The following is a 21721-nucleotide window of genomic DNA, read 5'->3' on the forward strand; positions in this document are numbered from 1 at the left end:
TTTTTTCCACATAGGGGTAATTGGTTGGATCAATGTTTCACAATGCCAAGTTAATATCACAAGATTAATTCCCTGATTTTGTTGTGCATTAATTTGGACTTGAATGGCAAAGTTTAGGGATGGGATTTTGAATTTTTTGAGGTAATTTTATTGAGTTTTAGAATTAAGGCCTATTCTCATTTCCCATATCCTCTACTTCAAGGGTATCGGGAAAGCAAAATTTGGTTAGCTTTTGATGCTTTTCTTCCTATCAAAAAAGAATGCACGATATTTACTATAACAGTCATACACAATAGAATTCAATTCGGTCATATAGTTTAGGTATATAACTATTTTTTAATTGAATATAGCACATATTCATCAATATAAGGAACTTGAAACTTGTAGAAGCTAAAATTTAGAGAATTTTTTTTCAACGTTCTTTTACATAAAGAGACTATTTTAGGTCTCAGAGCACACGATTAGTGCACGTGTAAATTTTTATTCATATTCTCTACTATTGTTCTAATTTAAAATGAAAAAATATAATAGATGAACCTCTTTGGCAATGATAAATTCCCGTATGCAAAGAGAGAAGCTATCTATTACTCTTATTGAACAATTTTGGGAAAGTTGTTTGAATCGTCAAATTTCAAATTTATTTTTAAATTAGAATATTTAATTAATTTGTGATGTTATATATACTTAGTGCAATTATAGAATAACATACAGATTGAAGAATTTAGAAAAGTCTTAGCAGTAGCATACGTGCAGATCATTTAGTTCATTGACTTTTTATTTCATGGAATTAACCAATGGGGTTAATGAGCATGAATATTGCACATGCAAATCATTATTCGCATTTTATTTGGAGTCTAATATATAACAAATTTGATTTAGAAACCTATTTTATCTTCTCTGTATTTGTTAAAGAGTAATTCTGTGCTTTATTAAAGTTTCACATCATAAATATGTAAGTCTCGTGACCTTGTACATACAAAACTAATTTCTTTTCCCATTTAAAAGGGGCAGTAACTTGTATAAATATTTTACAATGTCAGGTTGAAAATCACCACACTAATTCCTGAATTTGTAGCACATCGAGTTTCTCCAGCCAAATTCCTTAATTTTGTATCAGATTGTCCAATGTGTAAGTTAAAAACGACGACCCTAGCCTACATTTCCTTTTAATTACGTAAGGTAGCGCCCCACCCCGCCCCCAAAAAAAAAAATTTCCTGTTCCGGATCCCGGGATACTTTGAAGTTTCTAGTACATGATCCCATGATCTTTATTTGTGAACTGTTAACAAAAAGTGAAAAAGCCAAATTCTGAGTTCCAATTAACTTTGTAAACAAGATCATAGGGACTGCAAGTTTGGTATTTCACCTTTTCATTGCAAAAGTAGCTGCATTTCCTACATGTAGAAGTATATAACATAAGAGTTATCAAGATAACTTTATCTCTAGGAAAGGAAGATACCAAAACCATCACCACAAAATTAGGCCAAGAACCCTATGTGTTGTGTCTGTCTCAGTATTTCCCCAATCTCCACAGCTCCAAGTTTACCGTCATAAAATACCCATAAACATCTTCTTCATCACATTCCTCCGAATGTTGTCATTCTCCAGAAACACCACCATCTTCCAATGCCAAGGCCCAGTTTACGACGACCCACCAATCCTTTAATCTGGTGTGCTGCCATATTTTGTGCCCTCTTAAGCGTGGCCGTCATAGTCACTGGCATCGTTATAATCGTCGGTTACATAGTAATCCGGCCTAAGGTGCCTCAAATGATCGTAACAAGCGCTCAACTTGACCGACTCGACTTCGATCAAGCTGGGATTCTCACTGTCAAGACCACCATCTTCATCAAGGCAGAGAATGATAATCCAAAAGCCCATGCAACCTTTTACGCGACGAAGTTTTTGCTAGGTTTCCATGGTGTAAGGGTAGCACAGTTGCGCGCTGATTTTCCTGTCGAAGTAGGCAAAAATAGCTCGGTGGATTTGATGTTTGAAGTGGAATCAACTCCAATCCCATTAGATCCGGAAGAACAGAATAGTGTGTTCTTGTCTTTGAGCCAAAACCTGATTGTTTTCGACTTGAAAGGTACCACAAGGACTCGATGGAGGGTAGGGTTGCTTGGTTCCGTCAAATTCTGGTTGCATCTTGATTGCCACCTTCAGTTCCCCAAAATTGGAGATGTTATATATCCAAAGTGTAGCACCAAATCAAGATGAATGATTTTGACTCCTCATTTGCTATTTGCTAAATCCAAGGTGTTTTGCATTAATTACTCTGTAACTTAGGTCCTTGTCCTTGGTTCAGAAAAGATTACAAAAGTGCCATTTTGAGGGTAACAAGAACAAAAAATTGCTGTGCTATGTGCATCTAGGTAAGTTTTGAGATGGGATTTTGTGTTTTTCTTGAGGTCATTTCATTTTCAGATTTAGGGGTTTCTTGTTCTTCAAGGGTGTAGGGAAAATAAAATTTGGTTAGCTTTTGATGCTTTTCTTCCTATGATCAAAGAGTGTAATGAAGGCAATCTTTGAGGTGCTTTGTTCCATTTAGTCGAATAATTAATCAAAGCTATGAGCAGTTCAATATAGCTCAAGTAGACTAGTTATAGGAGCTCTTCATTCTATTAACCATGTAATTTCACTACCTTTTTGTATTTTTGTTTTTATATATCTTACTTGCAAAAGCTGATGTTATACATGCAGTGTTTCTCTGAACAAATATGAAATTTTCATTGAATAGACGATATTGACAAAGAGTTAACTCAAAAGGCAAGTTTTGGCAATCTTTTTTGGGCATTATTTCTTCGGCTTTGTCTGGCTATTAGAATTTAGTGAAGTGAAAAAAGAAATTTCAAGAGAACAAGTTTGTCATTTTTGGACAACAAGAAGGAAAAGTGAAAACGGTTTGAAATAATAATTTACACTTGAACTTGGAAACCAAGTATGGCCAGGTGTGACCTAATTTTTATTATGAGCAAATATATTAATCTGATACTTTTTTATTAAATCTGCCGGATACCTTTTTGTTTTCATCTACTATGAGCCAAAGTAAGGAAATAGGTTTGTTTAATAATCTGTTTTTGTGCTTCGTTATTCTTCACAACTTTGTTTTAATAATATAACTCATAAAAACTACCAAACACATCTCATGAAAGAGGAGGAAAACAAAACTACTAGAAAGAGGGCCAGAAAGGCAGAAGCATGCTTTTTCTTGAAGCTTTCTATGTTTAAAGCATTAGATCCCCAACCCAATGCTTTGAGTCTTTCATACAATTGCAGAAAGAAGATATCAGCGAGCAACAATTTATTTTCTTATCGCCTCGGTCAATTCCTCCTTAAGCCCTTAAACTTTAGTTATTTTCTTTTTATTCCCTAAACTATAAGATACTCCAATAAAATCCTTGAACATTTTGATTGGTTTTCAAGTGTTTCTGAATCTTATTTTAGTCTAAGCTTCATAAAAGGATAACTATTTCAAATGCATACTAGATTCCATTTTAGCATGTTCTAAAGTACAACCCGACAACTAAAAAAAGGAATTATGTGGTTTAGTTCGCTTATCTTAGAAGACTATTGAATAACCGTCCATTTTATTACGCATATCAAGTAGCAAGTAGAATATGTACTATGTAAAGAACTTGAAGCCAATTCTCCTTTTGAATGGCGTGTTCTTTAAAATATGTTCAGATCAATTAAATAGAAGGGATAATATTAGAAACTTCCCCTCATGTTTCTCTTAATATTACCAAGCACCTCTAAAACTTTAAAAATATCACTTACCTCCCTTGTTTTTTTTATATGTGTAACAAAATTTGAAAACCTAAACTACCCTTTTGCTCACTAAATAAAAATACTCCTAAACCACTTTGTTTACTCCAAGAAAACTATTATCTAAAAAACAATCTCCAATAGTACTACCCAGTTAAATTTGCAATGCTATAGTCCAAAAAAATATAAATTTGACAAGTAAAAAGGGATATTTGCAAAGAAATACACTAACACCAATTTAACTTTATTTGCTCAAAACCAATTTCGTATGAACCTTATATTTTTTTTCCCAACTTCTTCTCAAGTCATGTCCAAGCCCTTAAATCGTACTGCTCATTATGAAAATCAACTCAAAATAATAAAGAAATCATGTTGGCATACTAAATCAAGTCTAAAAATAGAAGTTTTTAAATTATTATTTAGCAGTGTTTTAGTCAAGTTATGTTTTTAGTAGTTTTATTGGAGTCAACTTATAGTAGTTTTATTATTTAGGAATTGATAATTTATTAGAAAATTTTTTATAATTGTAAAACTTATTTACCAAGTCATCTAATCTATAAAGGGAGTCTTATTATCATTGTCACTTGACAAGAGTGAAAATAAGAGAGCTTGTTCTTATGTGTGATTAGTTGATTTATTCCTCTTCTCCCACACATATTCTTATGTGTGTAAATAGCCTCCCCATTTATATGGTTTTATGAAATTTATCTCCTATATTATTTTGGTGAAATTTTCTGGATTGTACAAATCATATCCCACTCTATCACAATAAAAAAAGAGTAAAAAAAAATAAATTTCAATTTACTATAATTTATAAATAAAAGATCGCACAGTCATCCAAAAAATTAATAAGAGAGAATGTTGAAAAAATGAGAAAGAGAAGAAAATGACTTTTATTTTTTCTTTTTTAAAATATTTTGAGTTCCATTTATTTGATATGTAAATTATGTATCAAGTGAGGTTAATATAGCTTTTTTACAATTATTAAGGGAGGAAAATGATATTCTTAAAATCTCAGAATGTCAAATGATATTAGGAGAAATCTCAAAGGAGGTTTCTAATGTTATCTCTAATTAGAACCCTTAACGTTGTACAATGTCTATTAAGAGTATTTTATGAAGGGTTTTTATGACGGATACTCAATAAATATTCGTTAATTAAATTATATTTAACCTACTATATATATACACACTAATAATTTATTATTCTCTTATGCATTTACATACATTTCCTAATCAATTTCACTTTTTCAAGAAAACGGACACTTAAAATACATTTTAACGAGTGCCTAAATACGTACTCGATAGACACTCCTTTTTATGAAATTATAAAGTTTAATTACACCAATGACTTGTTTGTGCTTTAATACACATAGATTTGGATAATGTGTAGTTGCATCGCTGCTGCGTTGATCTAAATGTAAGTGATTGAAATGGGTCTGCCTCCATTGCCTCTTTGTCGTCTTCCTTGTTTTATGTGTCTCGATACCATTAACTATTTAATCTATTCGATATTTTTCTAAATTCGCAATACTATTTATCTTTGGCCCCTCATTGCGATTGATGCTAATAAATCATTAGTTGAAGCGATTTGGAAATTTGGTTTGATTGTAGTTATATACCGAATGATGAATTTCACTCACGAACCATGAATTTAGAAATGTACATAAGGGTTTTAGTTGAGGAGATAATTACAAATTAAATGTAAACGAAAAATAAGAAAAAAATGTACAAAAGCAAAAACTAATAAATGTAGATATAGGAAACTAATAAATAAGATGTGACTGACATCAGATATGGCATTATTGATTTATGTTTTATCAATTGAAAAGGGATAAACGAGTTACTGCTTATTGAAAACTTTTCCATAATTAGATATCTTCTAGAGCAACGATTGCCTTAAAAAAAATATTGCCTAAGTGCTAGCTTATTTTATAGAGCCTTATTTGGATTGTGAGTTTTCACAAAAAAAAAAAAAAAAAAAATTTTACATATTTTTAATCACTTTTTGACTCACATACATAATATCGTTACATATTTTTCTACAAAAACACAAAAAATTTACAATCCAAACGAGCTCTAACTGCCTCTAGCCCCAAGGCGGTCGTTGTTCAAAATTTAATTTTAGTTAGAGTTTTCACATCAATAGTTTAGAACAAATACATTTTTTCACCTTAACATTTAGGAAAAGCTCATTGAATTTTATTTAAAATTTCCAAAAACTAGCACTTAAAAACCCCACTTTATAACTAGTGGCGCAGACAAACACATTTTAATTTACCATATAGATACACAGGTCAAAAAAGGGCACAAACACAATGTAAAACAACTATCACTTTTATCTAATTCCGTTATGAAACTGAACCAACTAATAAAATATCCCCAAAAAATAGCTTATGATTAACTTATGATCAACTAACGGACACATAAGATTTTGCTCTAATTGTCAAACTTAAAACCCCTCGAGTTTGAAGCCTTGAATCTAAGTCTCGATAATTGCTAGTATAGTTCAATTTTTACGTAATTATCCAACAAAGTGTGAGTTATTTGTACTTAATGAACATAAGCTATTGTGTTAATTGCAGAATTATGAGTTATGTATAATCTTTAACAAATATAAAAAAATAAAAACTTATGACTGTATCCAAAAAAAAGGGCACAAAAAATAAGACTAAAATTTAGAACTAAAAGAACCCAGCTTCTCATTTTGTCATTTTCAACTAAAATGTTTTGAGTTGATGTTATATACATTGTTAGGGTAAAGATTTTTTACACTAACAAACATAGATAAATGACACATGGATAAAAAGTGAATTTAAAATTTTAATAGTAATAATGTGACATTCATTTAAATTTACTTGTATAACAAAATCTTTATACAGACAATAAAAAAAATTAATCCCAAATTTCTTAGCCTAAAACGGGTCACTACAGAGCAGGAGATTAACAAACAAGTAGATCATTGGTCCAATGGCGCCACTAACTCCATCTCAGGGCGCTCGTTGAAGGATCAAATTTCCTTACGTGCAATGTGCATCAAACACGAGAAACTCTTGGCTTTTTAAATCTAGAAAGAGTTCCATAGTGCACCTATCTGGGATTTTAACGCTCAATTGGATCTATTCCATTCTCTCATAGTATAAGAGATTAAGACCTATGTTTTCAGAACCGGACCGGGTATCGACTCGGCCGAGGTCAGGGGTCAGGGGTCAATGGGTTCGACCGGGGGTCGATAGGGGTCGAACCGGATGACGTCATAAATAAAAAATTATTTAAAATTTAAAATATTATATATAAAATATCTAATAATATGTTAATATTAATAAAGGTATATTCATATATATTTGATGTTTCAAATATATTTAACAAGAAAATACAAAGAAATTAGAACAATCAAGTAGCAATTTATGTTATTTAATAAATATTAACAAGTTTAGAATTGAAATTATGAATTTAATTGAAAAATAACATCAAATTTTAAGACAATATTTATAAAGTATGAAATATTTGAGGTATATTAATAAGTTTTAACAATTTAGGGGGCCAAAACATAATATTGAAAAAATTGAGTTTTTTTTAAAAAAAATGCCCATCAAACCGGAAAAACCAATTTTTTCCCGATCAAACCCGGTTTTTGACCGGCTTTGACCGGGCTTTAAATTTCCGATTTTTTACCATGATTCGGACCAGACACTTGACCGATTCTCGGTTCGACCGACCGGTCCAGTCCGAGTTTCAAAACAGAGATTAAGACTCCACTTAGGGTTGTAGCGTTTTTGGTAAATAAAAGAAAAAAATATTTTTGAGTGCTAAAAGTACATTTAAGAAATTTACTGAATATCATCCCATAAAATTAGAAATGAAATTTTTTATATTAAAAGTATTTTTAACAAAAGTTCAAACTTGATGTTTTCAGAATGACTTGTGTTATGTAAAAATAAAATATTAAATTTAATCATTTTATTCTATATTGCGAGTTAAATAAAGAGATAAATATATTTTAAAAAGTTTATATAACATATTATTTAAACTATATATTTATATAATATATTTTAAAACACTTAAATAATTAATATCGCAATTCAAACGATTCCTATCAAGAGTAGTCGTAAAATACTAAAATGTTGCCGTCCAACCCAAAAAAAAAAAAAGTAGTAGTAGTAGTAGATTAAAGATATCGGCTAGATTCCCTTATTAATCCCACATCCACATTCCCACCTCCACCTGCACCAATTTTTCAAACGTTCCGAGAGTGAGTCAGCTTCAACGTGTCATGCTCATGTTAATCCCACGTTTCGCCACTTCCCTTCTGATCTTCTTTTATCCTCTTTAGTCTTTACCCTTTTTTTCACTCTCCAGTTAGTCAATGTCACTTCCCAAATCTCTCTTTTCAGTTTAGTTCAATCCAATTCAGTTGGAAGCTTCTTCTTCAGCACTACAGTGAGCAACAGTTCTCTCCCCACTTGACTCTCTACAACTGCTGACGTATATATACATTCTTTTTTGCCTTTTTTTTAAATTTTGTGTTTTGTTGATGAGCCAACAACATGCATGTTTAATAGCTCATTTCTGCTATGATTTGTGTTTGTATATATTTGGTTGTAAAGGGTCCTTGATGAAGTTGTGGTTGTGGGATTTTATTAAACTTTCTCTAGGATTATATTGTGTTTTTCCTGGCTTCTTGTTAGATTAACATGTCTGAGATTATCCAAAGGTCTAACGTAGATAAGTTTTTACACCTAAAAGGTAAGAAGCTTGGGCAGAATTTTAGGGACTTGACATTGAAATTTATTTGAAGTCAGAGAGGGTAAAACGAGGAATTTTAGAAGTTTTTTTTTAATCATCTTCTTCTTCTTCTTCTTCTTTATTCGGTTTTTTTTGGGAGGAAGGGGGGGGGGGGGTTTAAATCCCATCTCCACCACCTGTTGGTGTTGAAAATTTAAATTATTCATTTATTTGTTTATTTATTTATTTATTTTTGCTCTTGCCTGTCAAGAGGATAAACATGTATTAGTGGCAAAATTTTCACTTTGTAATTTTTCAATGCTCTTTGACAAGACAGAACCTGACAAAACTGCCTGAACATCTGGGGTTATTGTTGCTGTTCAAGGGATACATTGGAGTCCAAAGAAATGAAAAATGAATAAGCAACTTAAGATTTTCATGTTAGTATTTACATATTTATTTTAAGGCATAAGAGAGAGAATTGTGAAAATTTCAAACCGTTGGTACCTTTGTGTTATAAATGAATTATTCTGATTTTTCAATGCAGAAATTCAATTTGATTCTTTTGTGTAAGGGACAGGGTACTGAGGCCAAAGTATTATTTTCTCAATGCATCCTTCTACACTTGACAGATCTATTTTCGGCCGAGTGATGATTTTTGTGGTTATAAAAAATCAATATACTTCGCCAAAGGACAATGCTTGTACTTAATTATAATAACATTTTGGGAGAAAAAATATTGTTGGAGGCTGCAAACCTGTAGCACTTCACTGAAAGGGAGCATTTGAAGAAATTATAAGTGATAGGATTATAAAATTGTAAGGTACTTTTGATGGATACTTCAATATATGGAGGAAGTAAGCAAATTTAGCCAGAAAATTTTGAGTAGCATGATAGCTCCTTTGAATGAACGTGGTAAAGTAGAATGTTTACACTTCTATGTAAACTCAAAGAGGATTAAAAACCTGTGTCGGAAAGATGATTTTTTAATCTCACATAGACCTTAATATAACATACATATTCTTGGAAATGGATGGTGATTGAAGAAAATTTTTTTTAATTTTAAATTGATCATTTTGTACTTGTATAGATTTGCAAACCTCTTAAATGAACCGTTAGCCAAGCCAAAGATAAATTTTTAAAAAGAAAGATGAGAAAGGAAAGTCAAAGGTGCAATGGCATTAACTATTGGGAACCAAGGAGGTTAGAAGCTGTGAAGATATCATTGCTTGTGCGATTGTGATGCTTTCACCCATTAATAGGACCAAAAAATAAAGAAAGCAATCTTTGAAAATTGGTTGCATCATGTGAATTTGTGCTGATATGGTATTAAGTTACAATTAAGGCAGACATAAACTGGTAGTTTATGCATTTATCCTGTAGAGATTGCTGTTATAGCTTAACTTTTACTTCTAATCGCTTGAGTATATCATGATCCCATTGATTTTTCTCCATTCCCCTTTCATGGTTGCAAGTCATTTCTTGGTTTCTGCATTTTTTAATGAAAGTGTTGCTTTGTTATCTCTGATTGTGTACCTTGTGGTTTTTGAGCTTTTACTTTGGTAATTGAATGCTCAATCTTTACTTGCAGGCACCCAATTTGTTGTATACAATACTGCTCGAAAGATAAAAGAGCTACCTATGCTCTGAATATGTTATGGTTAACTTTGTTTTAATGCAGATGATGTACAACTACTACAGCAAGTGCATTAGATTTGGAGCATAGCGTTAGATCTAATGGCATTGTTACTTGACCTCACACGTACAACATTTGTTTTGGTGACAAAGCCTTTGTCACTGGCTAAACTATTTTGTCTATTTTGTTTGAGAAGCATTTGCATAGTAATCCAGACTTGGATTGAGCTGTTGAGAGCTGGTATCAATTTCCAATTGAAAATCCTTTGGAGTGTCACAATTTGGGCAATTGCTATTTTGTCAATTCCAGTGCGAGCTTTGACTGCACTGCAAAAGGAAAAACTGGTGAGTTTAATATTTTCAATTTTATTTGTTTCAGGCATCTATAATATGTAAGACTTGGTTCAACTGTCAGCTAAAGGGTTCTTCCTATCTTTAAGTATTTAGTAAAGGTTAGAAAATTTGATAGGCTTCTTGTTTGGTCATCCAATGTTTAGTATTCTCTAGTTTTACATTATCCTAAAATTTTGAGCAGAACATAAAATCCATGCTAAGCCCCAGGACGTCTAGTGGCCTTATAACAGAAAAAGGAAACAAAACTGAAGACAGAAAATTGGTCTAAGGTCGGTTTTAAGTTAATAAATTCAGCAATATATCCTAATTCCAGGAAGGAACATAGTTTTGACATATCTTCATGTACTTGGTCTTTACCTTCCTCCTTCCTTGCCACTCCCCTAAAATTTCCTCTTTTGGATGCTGGTCTACTGCTCCATTACTAATCATCTCTGACTCTTTAACCTCATAGGGTCTTCTTTATATTCAAGAATTCCTGACATCTGCTGGTAAAGGTGTCAAGGAATGTCAACTTAATGGATAATCTTTCAGTCAATGAATTAAAATATCTACAGCTCGCTCAGTCTACTTGTGTTATATACCTGAATGCAGTGGATTACGGAACGAGTTAAGAAGGTAGTCAAAAGATGAAATTATTTATGGACAGTAAACTTTCATGTATGAATCATTTTCCTTAGTACCAAATCTTCAAAATTTTTTACAGCATGCTTTCAGTTTGTATTCACAATTCGCTTTTATTTCTGAGTAAAATCATTTGAAGGAGAATCAAAGTTTCTCCCTTCACTTGCTTGTTTGAATATGCTTCATTTTACCTTTCACTTGAGAAATGCAGTTCTAGATTTGCTATCCAATTGATAGCTTTTGTCCAATACTGTAAAGAATGAATCATCTCAAAATCTTATTCATGGATTAGAAAATCTGTAATCTTCGCATGTAGTGTTAAGTCACTTCAATGGAACCAGATATTGCCCTTAGAACTTCTGCCACTTGACATTGATTATACCAGTAATCTTCTTAGTCTTTAGCATGAAGCTACATCAAATCAGTTTGTCAATGAGCATCTGGACAGTATGAAGTTAATGTGGTTGTCTGAGCATGAAGAAACTCATGCATGAGATTCTGCCTTGTTACACTTATCAAAGAACTAAAAGACGTGAGAAGCTGATGGAGGACAAATTGAGTAAGGCAACTTCTGCAAAAGAGTATCAATCAGTCGCAACAGTCAAATTTTACACATTCAGTGTCAGGATTTGCATCTGCTCTTGTGTGAGTTGTTAGGATGGCATGGATAGGACTATATGTGTTGTCTTTTTTAACTCAGTCACTGGTTTACAGCGTGTTTGCCAAAGTATTAGATGCAACCATGTGAGGTAAAACCAGTTCAAGGGTGTGACAGAAAAATTTAAGTAGCTTGGAAGCAGTATGCCCCAATTGTTGTTTGGCAATTGTCTAGTCCTGTTCTCTAACACCCCACATCTGATTCATTCTGCCACTGATCTTTTAATGATTTCATATCATTAACTCATACTTTTGGATAACTGGTGTTGAAGTATTCACTTGTTATTTAGTAGAGGGAGAAGTGGAAAAGAAAGAGAAACATCAAGCTATAGTCAGACCAATATTTGAGGAGCAAGATCTAGTTGGATTTGTCTAATAAGCTGTTATGCAGTCTGTGTATTCTGGTGAATACTTATGTCAAGAGAATATAAGTATTCTTGTAGATAATAAATTAGTAAGGGTATTCTTGTAAATAGTTTGTTAGGTTTGTACTCCTATAAATACTAGTTGGTCACTCATAATACTGTGACTAGATGTTTTCCTTCCAAAATACCAGTTGACATGGTATCAGAGCAAAAGTCCTAGGGTTAGGGTTAAACATCTAGCAAAAGTCTTGACGCGATACTGTTCATCGCGCACTGTTCACGCGGTACTGTTCACGCGATACTGTTCACCCCGGTACTATTCACGCGCACTGTTCACGGCGCACTGTTTATAGCGAATTTTGATTGCTGTTTTGTTTGAAGTGCTATTCGCTATGGTTGAAAGTTTTGCTAATGGGGTTACCACTGATCAAGTTAAATCAAGTTCTTCAGCACATAGGTCCCAGAAAACTGTTATTATATCCGAGGAAGATTATGTTAAATTCTTACAGTACCAAACTACAAGTCACGCATCTCTTCCCTCTGCTTCTTTAGCACAAAAAGGTAATGACTCATGGATTATTGACTCCGGGGCTACTGATCATATGTCAGGTACCTCTAAAATTTTTTCTAATTTTCAAGAGTCTACTCCCTTTCCTCATGTTACTTTAGCTGATGGATCTACCACTAAAGTTAAAGGACTAGGCACTGTAGAAATTAATCCATCACTTCCGCTGTCTTCTGTTCTTTACGTACCCAATTTACCATTTAATCTAATGTCTGTTAGTAAGCTCACTAAATTTCTACAGTGTACAGTTACTTTTTCTCCTGATTCCGTTGTCATTCAGGATTTGAAGACAAAGAGGACGATTGGTGGAGGGCATGAGCATAATGGTCTTTACTTTCTCAACTTTAATGGTCCGATAGCATGTCCTGCTACTGTTTCTCCTCTTGAAATTCACTGTCGTTTAGGTCATCCGTCTTTACAAAATTTGAAAAAGTTGGTTCCTACTTTGAATCAATTATCTTCGTTAGAATGTGAGTCTTGTCAGTTAGGAAAGCATCATCGTGTTTCTTTTGCTCCTAAAGTCAATAAACGGGTTTCTGAACCCTTTTTGTTAGTTCATTCTGATGTTTGGGGTTCTAGTCGAGTCACTTCAAAGTTAGGTTTTAAATATTTTGTAGTCTTTGTTGATGATTTTTCCAGAGTTACATGGCTTTATTTAATGAAAGATCGTTCAGAATTATATTCCATTTTTTGTGCATTTGTTACAGAAATAAAGAATCAATTTGGTGTGCCTGTGCGTATACTTCGCAGTGATAATGCGAAAGAATATTTTTCCACTCCTTTTAATACCTTTATGACTAAGTCTGGTATTATTCATCAGTCCTCTTGTCCTCACACTCCACAACAGAATGGAGTTGCTGAAAGGAAAATTGGACATTTAATCGAAATTGCTCGAACACTGTTGTTGCACATGAATGTGCCCAAACAATTTTGGAGTGATGCAGTTCTAACTGCATGTTATTTAATTAATCGCATGCCATCTAATATTCTTGAAGGTCAATTACCTCACTCCATTCTTTTTCCTCATGAACCTGTGTTTAAATTGCCTCCTCGTATTTTTGGATGTGTCTGCTTTGTTCATCAGCTTGCTCCCGGGGTGGATAAATTAGATTCTCGTGCTATTAAGTGTATTTTCTTAGGATATGCACGAGCGCAAAAAGGGTATAGATGTTACAGTCCAGTTTTAAATCGATTTTTTACTTGTGCTGATGTTACTTTCTTTGAATCCACTCCGTATTTTATCAAACAAAGTATGTCTTGTGAGTTAGACCAGTGTCCCTCTTTTTCCTCTCCTGTTTTACCAGTCCCTTCCCCTTTATTACCTGAGTTATCTAGTCCACCAGATTCCATAGCTCGATTATCTCGTCCTCATCTTCAAGTTTACTCTCGTCGTTCCATGGTTGAAAAAGTTCCTGATATGCCACGCACTTCACCAATTAATTCTCAATCTTCCAATCCAGGTATGACGCCCTCCTCTGAGTTAGATCTTCCCATTGCTTTACGCAAAGGTAAGAGACATTGTACTTCCCATCCTATTTCTAATTTTGTTTCTTATTCTCGTCTCTCTATGTCATATTCTTCTTTTGTTGCTTCCCTTGATTCTATCTCCATTCCTAAGTCTATTACCTATGCTCTTAATCATCCTGGTTGGAGATTAGCTATGCAAGAAGAGATGTCTGCTTTGGAACAAAATGGTACTTGGGATCTTGTCCCTCGTCCTTCAGGTAAGCCTGTTGTTGGTTGTAAATGGGTGTACACTATAAAAGTGCAGCCTAATGGTTCTATTGATAGATTGAAGGCTCGGCTGGTAGCTAGAGGATTTACTCAGGTGTATGGAGTAGATTACTTAGAAACTTTTTCTCCTGTTGCAAAGATTACCTCTGTTCGTCTTCTTATCTCTTTGGCAGCCACTTATAATTGGCCATTGCATCAGTTGGATGTGAAAAATGCATTTCTGCATGGAGATTTGAAAGAAGAGGTATATATGGAACAACCTCCTGGATTTGTTGTTCAGGGGGAGAATCCGCGGTTGGTTTGTCGTTTGAAAAAATCCTTATATGGATTGAAACAGTCTCCGAGGGCTTGGTTTGGCCGGTTTAGTAGTGTTGTCATGGAGTTCGGTCTGACAAGATGTGGAGTAGATCACTCTGTATTTTATCGGCATTCTAATGCTGGTAAAATTTTATTAGTTGTTTATGTGGATGACATTGTGATTACAGGTGATGATGTTGTGGGGATTCAGAAACTTAAATCCAATCTGCAGGCAAACTTTCAGACAAAGGATTTAGGTCATCTACAGTATTTTCTGGGTATTGAGGTAGCTCGGTCTAAATATGGGATTTATTTATGTCAAAGAAAATATGTACTCGATATGTTGAGTGAAGTTGGGATGTTAGGTTGCCGACCTGTGGATACTCCTATGGATCCAAATGTGAAATTAGCAGGAGATCAAGGTGCATTACTTGATGATCCTAAGCAATATCGAAGACTTGTGGGTAAATTAAATTATCTCACTGTAACGAGACCTGACATTTCGTTTGCAGTGAGTGTTGTGAGTCAATTTCTTGATACCCCTCGTACTAGTCATTGGGATGCTGTTATACGGATTCTCAGATATCTTAAGAGTGCTCCTGGAAAAGGGTTGCTGTATCAAAATCATGGACACACTGATATTGAAGGATATAGTGATGCAGATTGGGCTGGTTCTGCCTCAGATCGAAGATCGACTACAGGATATTGTGTGTTTGTTGGTGGTAATTTAGTGTCGTGGAAGAGTAAGAAGCAAACAGTTGTATCCAGATCAAGTGCAGAATCTGAATACCGCGCTATGGCTCACACTGTGTGTGAGTTGGTTTGGTTGAAGAGCATATTACTGGAACTTGGGTTTGAGCATAAACAGCCTATGAATTTAGTGTGTGATAATCAGGCGGCTGTTCATATTGCGTCTAATCCAGTGTTTCATGAAAGGACAAAACATATTGAAGTTGATTGTCATTTCATTCGAGAGAAATTGCTTGACGGGGTCATCAAGACATCTCATGTACCGTCTGTAGATCAATTGGCTGATGTGTTTACCAAGAGTTTAGGGGGTTTTAGGGTGAAATACATTTGTAACAAGTTGGGTGCTTATGATATATATGCTCCAACTTGAGGGGGAGTGTCAAGAGAATATAAGTATTCTTGTAGATAATAAATTAGTAAGGGTATTCTTGTAAATAGTTTGTTAGGTTTGTACTCCTATAAATACTAGTTGGTCACTCATAATACTGTGACTAGATGTTTTCCTTCCAAAATACCAGTTGACAACTTATAAGGTTGATTAGATGGACCTGGCATCCTTGAAAGCACATTTCTTCAATGGGAATATCAATTTTCAGAATGACAGTTCTACTTCCCTTTCTCACTGAGTTTTCTTTCCAGTGGTTGTGCTTATTGGTTTTTTAGGACAGCTTTAATCTAATTAATACATCCTTGTTTAACTGATACCTAAGGATTAAAACATCAGTTTTTATTATTATTATTATTATTTTGTTGCTTTCATGGATGGATGGATGGCATGTGCAACTCTTAGATTTTCTTGGGCAGCTAGAGTTGTGCCTTGTCAGATGAGTAGCTGGTGGTAGCGAAGCAGTAAGCACTTTTACTGATTTTTTATATTGTGGGAGCCAAGAGTTAAGCAAAGGCTGTTTGTTATGGTTATGAGACATCTCTTGACTCCTTTCTTTCTCTCATTATAGCTTTCCTTGCCATTTTCAAGTACTATCTTCTGTTTCTTATTTTTCAATAGCAGGAGTTTACTCTTATTCCCACAGGCACTAGTTACATCCATCCCTGCAGCAAGTGCAATTTTTAACCTAACATGTATAAGAATGCATCAGTTGTCCGATTCTACATTCTAAGATCATTATATATTTTGTCTGTGGAGTAATGTGGAGGCTCTTTTATGTCAAGTGGCAGACTTCTATGCTGGGGACTGGGAATAAAAGAGGAAACCAACTAGTGAAACTAGAGCTCCACAATATTGCAGTTTAAAAAGTACAATGAAATGGAAACCTAAAACTTCTGATTTAGAAGTATTGGATAATTTGAGTATATAAACTACTGTAGAGATTAAGTAGAATAGAAATCAATCGTGAAGATTTGTTTTGCATTAGTGTTTAGTCCCTCTTTTCCCATTTTTAACACCAGAATAGCAACAAGAACTTGCGTAAATGCTATATATGTTGTTCTATAATAATCTTGCTTAAAAACTGGAAAGCTTTTGGAAGTTAAGAATTGTCGAAATTGCAATCCATTTGGATGATGCCTTCTCTTCATCTACCTTTCATCCACTTGTCCTTGAAGAATTCATGATCTCTGGATCAGCTTAGTTTTGATACCTAGGTCATAAAAGCCATCAGTTTTTCAAACACCTAGTTAGTCAAAAAAACATTGTTAAACATCATCGACACCTAGACACTGTTCTAGAGAGTCTTGTTGAGCCAAAGTTGGATAGATAGTCATAATTCCAGCAGGAAAAAACTAACAGTCAATTTTAAGACACTGTCAAGTTAGGACCTGCATGAGGATTCCACCAACTCCATTTGTAGGTGCCATTGCCTCTGGTCAGTCACAAATAGTTTTTTTTTTCCCTTTCCCATCTCTCTCTCTCTCTCTCTCTCTCTCTCTCTCTCTCTCTCTCTCTCTCTCTCTCTCTCTCTCTCTCTCTCTCTCTCTGTCTCTCTCTATCTCTCTCTATCTCTCTCTTTGCATTGCATTTACCTACCTATCTCTGTTATGTGTCTATCTGTCTGTCTGTCTATTTCTCCCCTCTCTCACACGTTCATCCACAAGTATTTAAGCCCTGGCAGACAATTTGCAGATTTCTGAACAAAACTACTGCTGCTTTCCAATTGTCATGCTTGATGAAAGCTCTTTAGGTCTAACTTCTCAATTTGTCAAACTCCACATTACACATAAAGCATAAACTAGAGGAATTTAAAGAGAGCCAGTTGCTTCATATTATAGAGTACCAGCTTTCTGTTGGTGCTTTGCTCCCAACGTCTCCTCCAATTTCTCCTCACAGACCTTTCTTGCACTCTCTGTACCTCTATTTCCAACACTTTGTCTGTCTCTCTCATTCAAACTCACATTCTTAGTTGATTAATGCGTATGAGGAAAAATGGAAAGCTGGATAGCAGCTAGAATGACCATCTACTGATGTTTTACACCTGCCAATGCTTTTTGTTCATTAGTATTGCCTATCTTGATAAGAAGTATAACCATTTCCAATTGCATGTGTTGTTATCGTAGTATTCTCTGTTACTGATGTGAGAACAGCATAATGTAGCTGGAGATACGCATACAGGATTTGCAAATTGAGTTGGAGAACATGATTTGGCATACAAAGAAACTTGAGGAACAATTGCAGTTGGCCATTAAAGAACGTCGGCTGATGGAGGCCCTCTTAGCAGAAGTTGAAGATGAACATGCTGAGGCAATCTCCAAAATGGAGCTACTAGAGGGTGAGGTAAATTGTTGATCTTTGTGTGAGTTCAAAATTTGATGCCATGTGCAGTTTGCTGCAAGTTATGCATATTTGGAAAAATCATATACGATCTTGCATGCTTTTGAGAATATTTACATACTGAACTATGACTTAGAAAAATCTTTCTTGTGATATTTTTTTAGGTGGTTGGCTGATGTATGTAAGAGATCCTTGAGATGAAAATGACCTTTGATCACAATCACCATAGAAATGCATTACAAATTTATTAACACTTGCCTTTGTCTATCTTACAGACTTGTGCGTATTCACTTTCTAGCCAGCTTTTTGATAGATGAGTATTTAAATAAGAACTATAAATTCTGTACATCTTGGGTTCTTATGATGACATTTCATTTGTTATATTTGATAATCAAGTGCAGGCATTGCTAAGAGAGTTTTGAAAGTATCCACTTACAACACAGTTTACAAAATGATCCTAACGAGGGCAACAGAGTTTATTGCATGGCTGACAGACTCATGAGCATAGTACAATAAGCCTATGAAAAGGAATTAATATGTGCATTTTTTTTATATGTGCATATTAGTTTCCTCTTAACAACCGAAAAAGGCAGAAGTACGCAAGAAATGTTAATTTTCCCAACAGAGATAAAAACTTTGATAGTGAACTTTGGAAATTTAACTGAATTATGATCATTAATTCCATGTTTGTAAAACTGTGAAAGGAAGGTCTTGCTGTACCAGAAAATAATTGCAATTAGATTCTTGAACCTTTGCTTCCCTGCTGCTAACCCAATAAGCTGCTGTATCATACTTAGGAGGAAAAGGTAATCTAAAAATATGTCTAAAAATGCCCTGTTAACCGGACAAGATCAGACTTACTGCCTCCCTCCTTTGTTCAACCTATTAAAGTAGGACCACAATCAGACACAGTAAACTAGGGTTGAACAATTGGTTAGTATGATACATATGATCAGACTAGGCCTAGACGTTTGTACTAGATGCATAAATGTGTCTCATTCATATCTCTTTTTGAAGAATATTGTGTTACCGGCCAATCAATTGTAGAAGCTAGAAGAGTATTAACTTTTTGGCATTTCAAAGTTGACTAGAAGAGCGTGAGTAGGTTTTCTCCAACAACTTAAGAATTATGTGCTATTCCCTTTATACAGAGTTTAAATGAGTGTCCATAGATTAATATTAATTTATGGTATGACCATATGAGAGTTTGACTAAGTTTCTCCTGTTAAAATTTAGTAAACAAGTCCAATGATGCTTGTGAAAGTAATTCCATATTTTTCCAAATTGGGATCCATATTTATTTGCTTCTTTTTCAAATTGTGATCCAAATTGTGAAAGTAATTCCATTTTGGATCCATATTTATTTGCTTTGCTTCTTTTTCCAAATTGGGAAAATTGTCACAAAAACTTTCCAAGTGTACCACATTGTGCAAGTTTTTGATATAGTGCTAAGCTGTAAGGCCAGATCTAGGCCAACCAAACCAAGACAGGCCTCAGACCCTGATCAGTTGCTTCATAAAATAGTTTTGATAAAAATACGTAACACTTTGCTGAATGACATTTACAAATTGCACTGGATGATGGATTGCTCTTGTTATTACAAGCAGCTGAAGGATTTGGAGGCTGAAAATAATCAGTTAAAGGAAGTCCAGGGTAAAGCATTTTGGTGCAGCAGAAGTAAAGATGAAGGTCAGATTAGCCAAACTGTCAAGAATGCACTTAAGTTTTGGATTCCGTTGTTGAGATCCCATTACAAGGGAAATGGTGTCAAAGGTGACAATATGAGATGCAAGGATAAGTGGAAGGATGGAAAAGGAAGTAAATCTGAAATGTCTGGTGCAAGCAAAGTTCGGTCAGAAGCTTGTGGGCTTATCCATCCATCTTTTCAAGACACAATGACTCCGAATTTCAGTATGGACAATGTTCTAGAACAAAGGAGGCGTGAAGCTCTTTCTCGCAGCTCTTTCAGTGCAGTATGGTCACTTTTGGTTGGAATGATTGTGTGGGAAGCCAGAGAACCGTGCATGCCTCTTGTGCTTGCTCTTTTTGTTGTCGTCATCATGTCTCTTATGTGTGTGCTCCGGTTCTTCTCCACAATTAAGAACAAACATGCAGTTGTTGCAGTAGCTCTCTTAAGCCTCAATTGTTTTATGCTGGGCATGGTGACATGCCCGATGCTACCAGTATTTGCTGATGCTTTAGCTCCTTTTGTCTTTCATGCCTCACAAAAGATGGTAACCTGGTTTCTTGCTTTTCTGACTTAGGCTTTGTGGGTCTGATGTGCTGTGTATGCATATGGAATCTGGATAGTCGTTTTGTACGTAGGTCGACTGTTCTGGGCTTAATTGTTCTTGGAGCAGTCTTTTGTCTGTGTACATAGTGTCTCTTGACAGGTTACTTGCAAGGGTTCCTAGAGCTTCTGCCTGAATGAAATTGTTAAATGAAAATGCTGCATGTAAAGTTCCGTTAGACTATGCTGATTTTAACATTTCAGTTTGCTATCACTTTGGTTTAGATGAAAGAATTAACTAGGAAAATGCTGATAGATTTTCCATTAGGGCATTTTTTTATAATCATTTTCATTCAAGAACATATCATGATTTGAAGAAATTTTTTTTATTTTCTATTCTGAGGTAAAAATCTTCTTCTATACTTGTCTTCAGGACTTTAACAAGTTTTTTAGGGGAGAGATTAATTTGAACCTTTGTTGAAAATCAGTCTTCTGAGGGATTATTGCCGGGATGCTTTATAATTATAAAGTGCTAGGGGGAGGCAATTTCCGGGATTTTATTGTCGGGACGCTTTATAATTTATAAAGTGCTAGGTGGAGGTAGCTTCCCAAGCTGGCCACACTGAAAATTGGCTCTGCAGTTTTCTAATCAACAAAGGACATAAAGGAGGAAGGATGGGTTGAGTGGATTGGAAGAGGAAGTGTAAGCGAGAGAGAAATTGGCTCTGCAGTTTTCTAATCAACAAAGGACATAATCTAATCAACAAAGGACATAAAGGGGGAAGGATGGGTTGAGTGGATTGGAAGAGGAAGTGTAAGCGAGAGAGAAATTGGCTCTGCAGTTTTCTAATCAACAAAGGACATAAAGGGGGAAGGATGGGTTGAGTGAATTGGAGGAGGAAGTGTAAGTGAGAGTTATCGAGTTTGAACCTTCTCACTTGCATTAAAAATGAAAACACAGAGATAAAAAAAAACTATCAGGTGTAAGTTATGCATAGCAATTAGCCTATTTGTACTTAATTTCCACACGCTACAATCATTTCCGAAGGTGTTTCTCATCAATAAGAAACTAATAACGAGTGGAGTTTTCTGGTCCAAAATCGTTTCAAACATAAGTAATAAATAGTTAGTAAATTCAATAACAAGTGATCCTCCAAATCATAAAAGTGTATTATTGTACTCTCTAGAAGCATTTCCGAAGGTGTTTCCCCATCAATAAGGGACTAATGGTGAGTGGAGTTTTCTAACACAAAATTGTTTCAAACACAAGTAATAAATAGTTAGTAAATTCAACAA

At 34.6% G+C, this 21721-nt stretch overlaps 2 protein-coding genes across 9 annotated transcripts; both read left to right on the plus strand.

The window, feature by feature from the left end:
- The first annotated feature begins 1460 nt into the window (after positions 1-1460).
- Positions 1461-2588, plus strand: LOC113705041 (NDR1/HIN1-like protein 12). The gene has a single exon (XM_027226905.2). The coding sequence runs from the start codon at positions 1627-1629 to the stop codon at positions 2218-2220; it is 594 nt and encodes a 197-aa protein (XP_027082706.1). The 5' UTR covers positions 1461-1626; the 3' UTR covers positions 2221-2588.
- A 5425-nt stretch (positions 2589-8013) lies between these two features.
- LOC113704503 (uncharacterized) lies at positions 8014-20664 on the plus strand. Of its 8 annotated transcripts, none has more exons than XM_072062061.1 (4): positions 8014-8252; positions 10084-10472; positions 18037-18198; positions 19803-20664. In XM_072062061.1, the coding sequence occupies exons 2-4, from the start codon at positions 10230-10232 to the stop codon at positions 20457-20459; spliced, it is 1062 nt and encodes a 353-aa protein (XP_071918162.1). In that variant the 5' UTR covers positions 8014-8252; positions 10084-10229; the 3' UTR covers positions 20460-20664. The 8 variants fall into 8 exon arrangements, with proteins under 8 accessions (XP_071918162.1, XP_071918163.1, XP_071918160.1 ...); XM_072062062.1 differs by having other exon boundaries at positions 8014-8207; XM_072062059.1 differs by having other exon boundaries at positions 8020-8252; positions 10174-10472; positions 18019-18198.
- Positions 20665-21721: the final 1057 nt, after the last annotated feature.

This window comes from Coffea arabica, chromosome 8e (assembly GCF_036785885.1).
Source record: "Coffea arabica cultivar ET-39 chromosome 8e, Coffea Arabica ET-39 HiFi, whole genome shotgun sequence".
In the NCBI taxonomy this organism is placed as follows: Eukaryota; Viridiplantae; Streptophyta; class Magnoliopsida; order Gentianales; family Rubiaceae; genus Coffea; species Coffea arabica.

Bases quoted from the DNA above. Each gene is read 5' to 3' on its own strand.
- LOC113704503 (XM_072062059.1), top strand. From the start codon at position 10,230: ATGGCATTGTTACTTGACCTCACACGTACAACATTTGTTTTGGTGACA. The intron at 10,473-18,018 runs GTGAGTTTAATA...AGCATAATGTAG, and splicing joins CACTGCAAAAGGAAAAACTG to CTGGAGATACGCATACAGGA. The intron at 18,199-19,802 runs GTAAATTGTTGA...TATTACAAGCAG, and splicing joins TGGAGCTACTAGAGGGTGAG to CTGAAGGATTTGGAGGCTGA.
- LOC113705041 (XM_027226905.2), top strand. From the start codon at position 1,627: ATGCCAAGGCCCAGTTTACGACGACCCACCAATCCTTTAATCTGGTGT.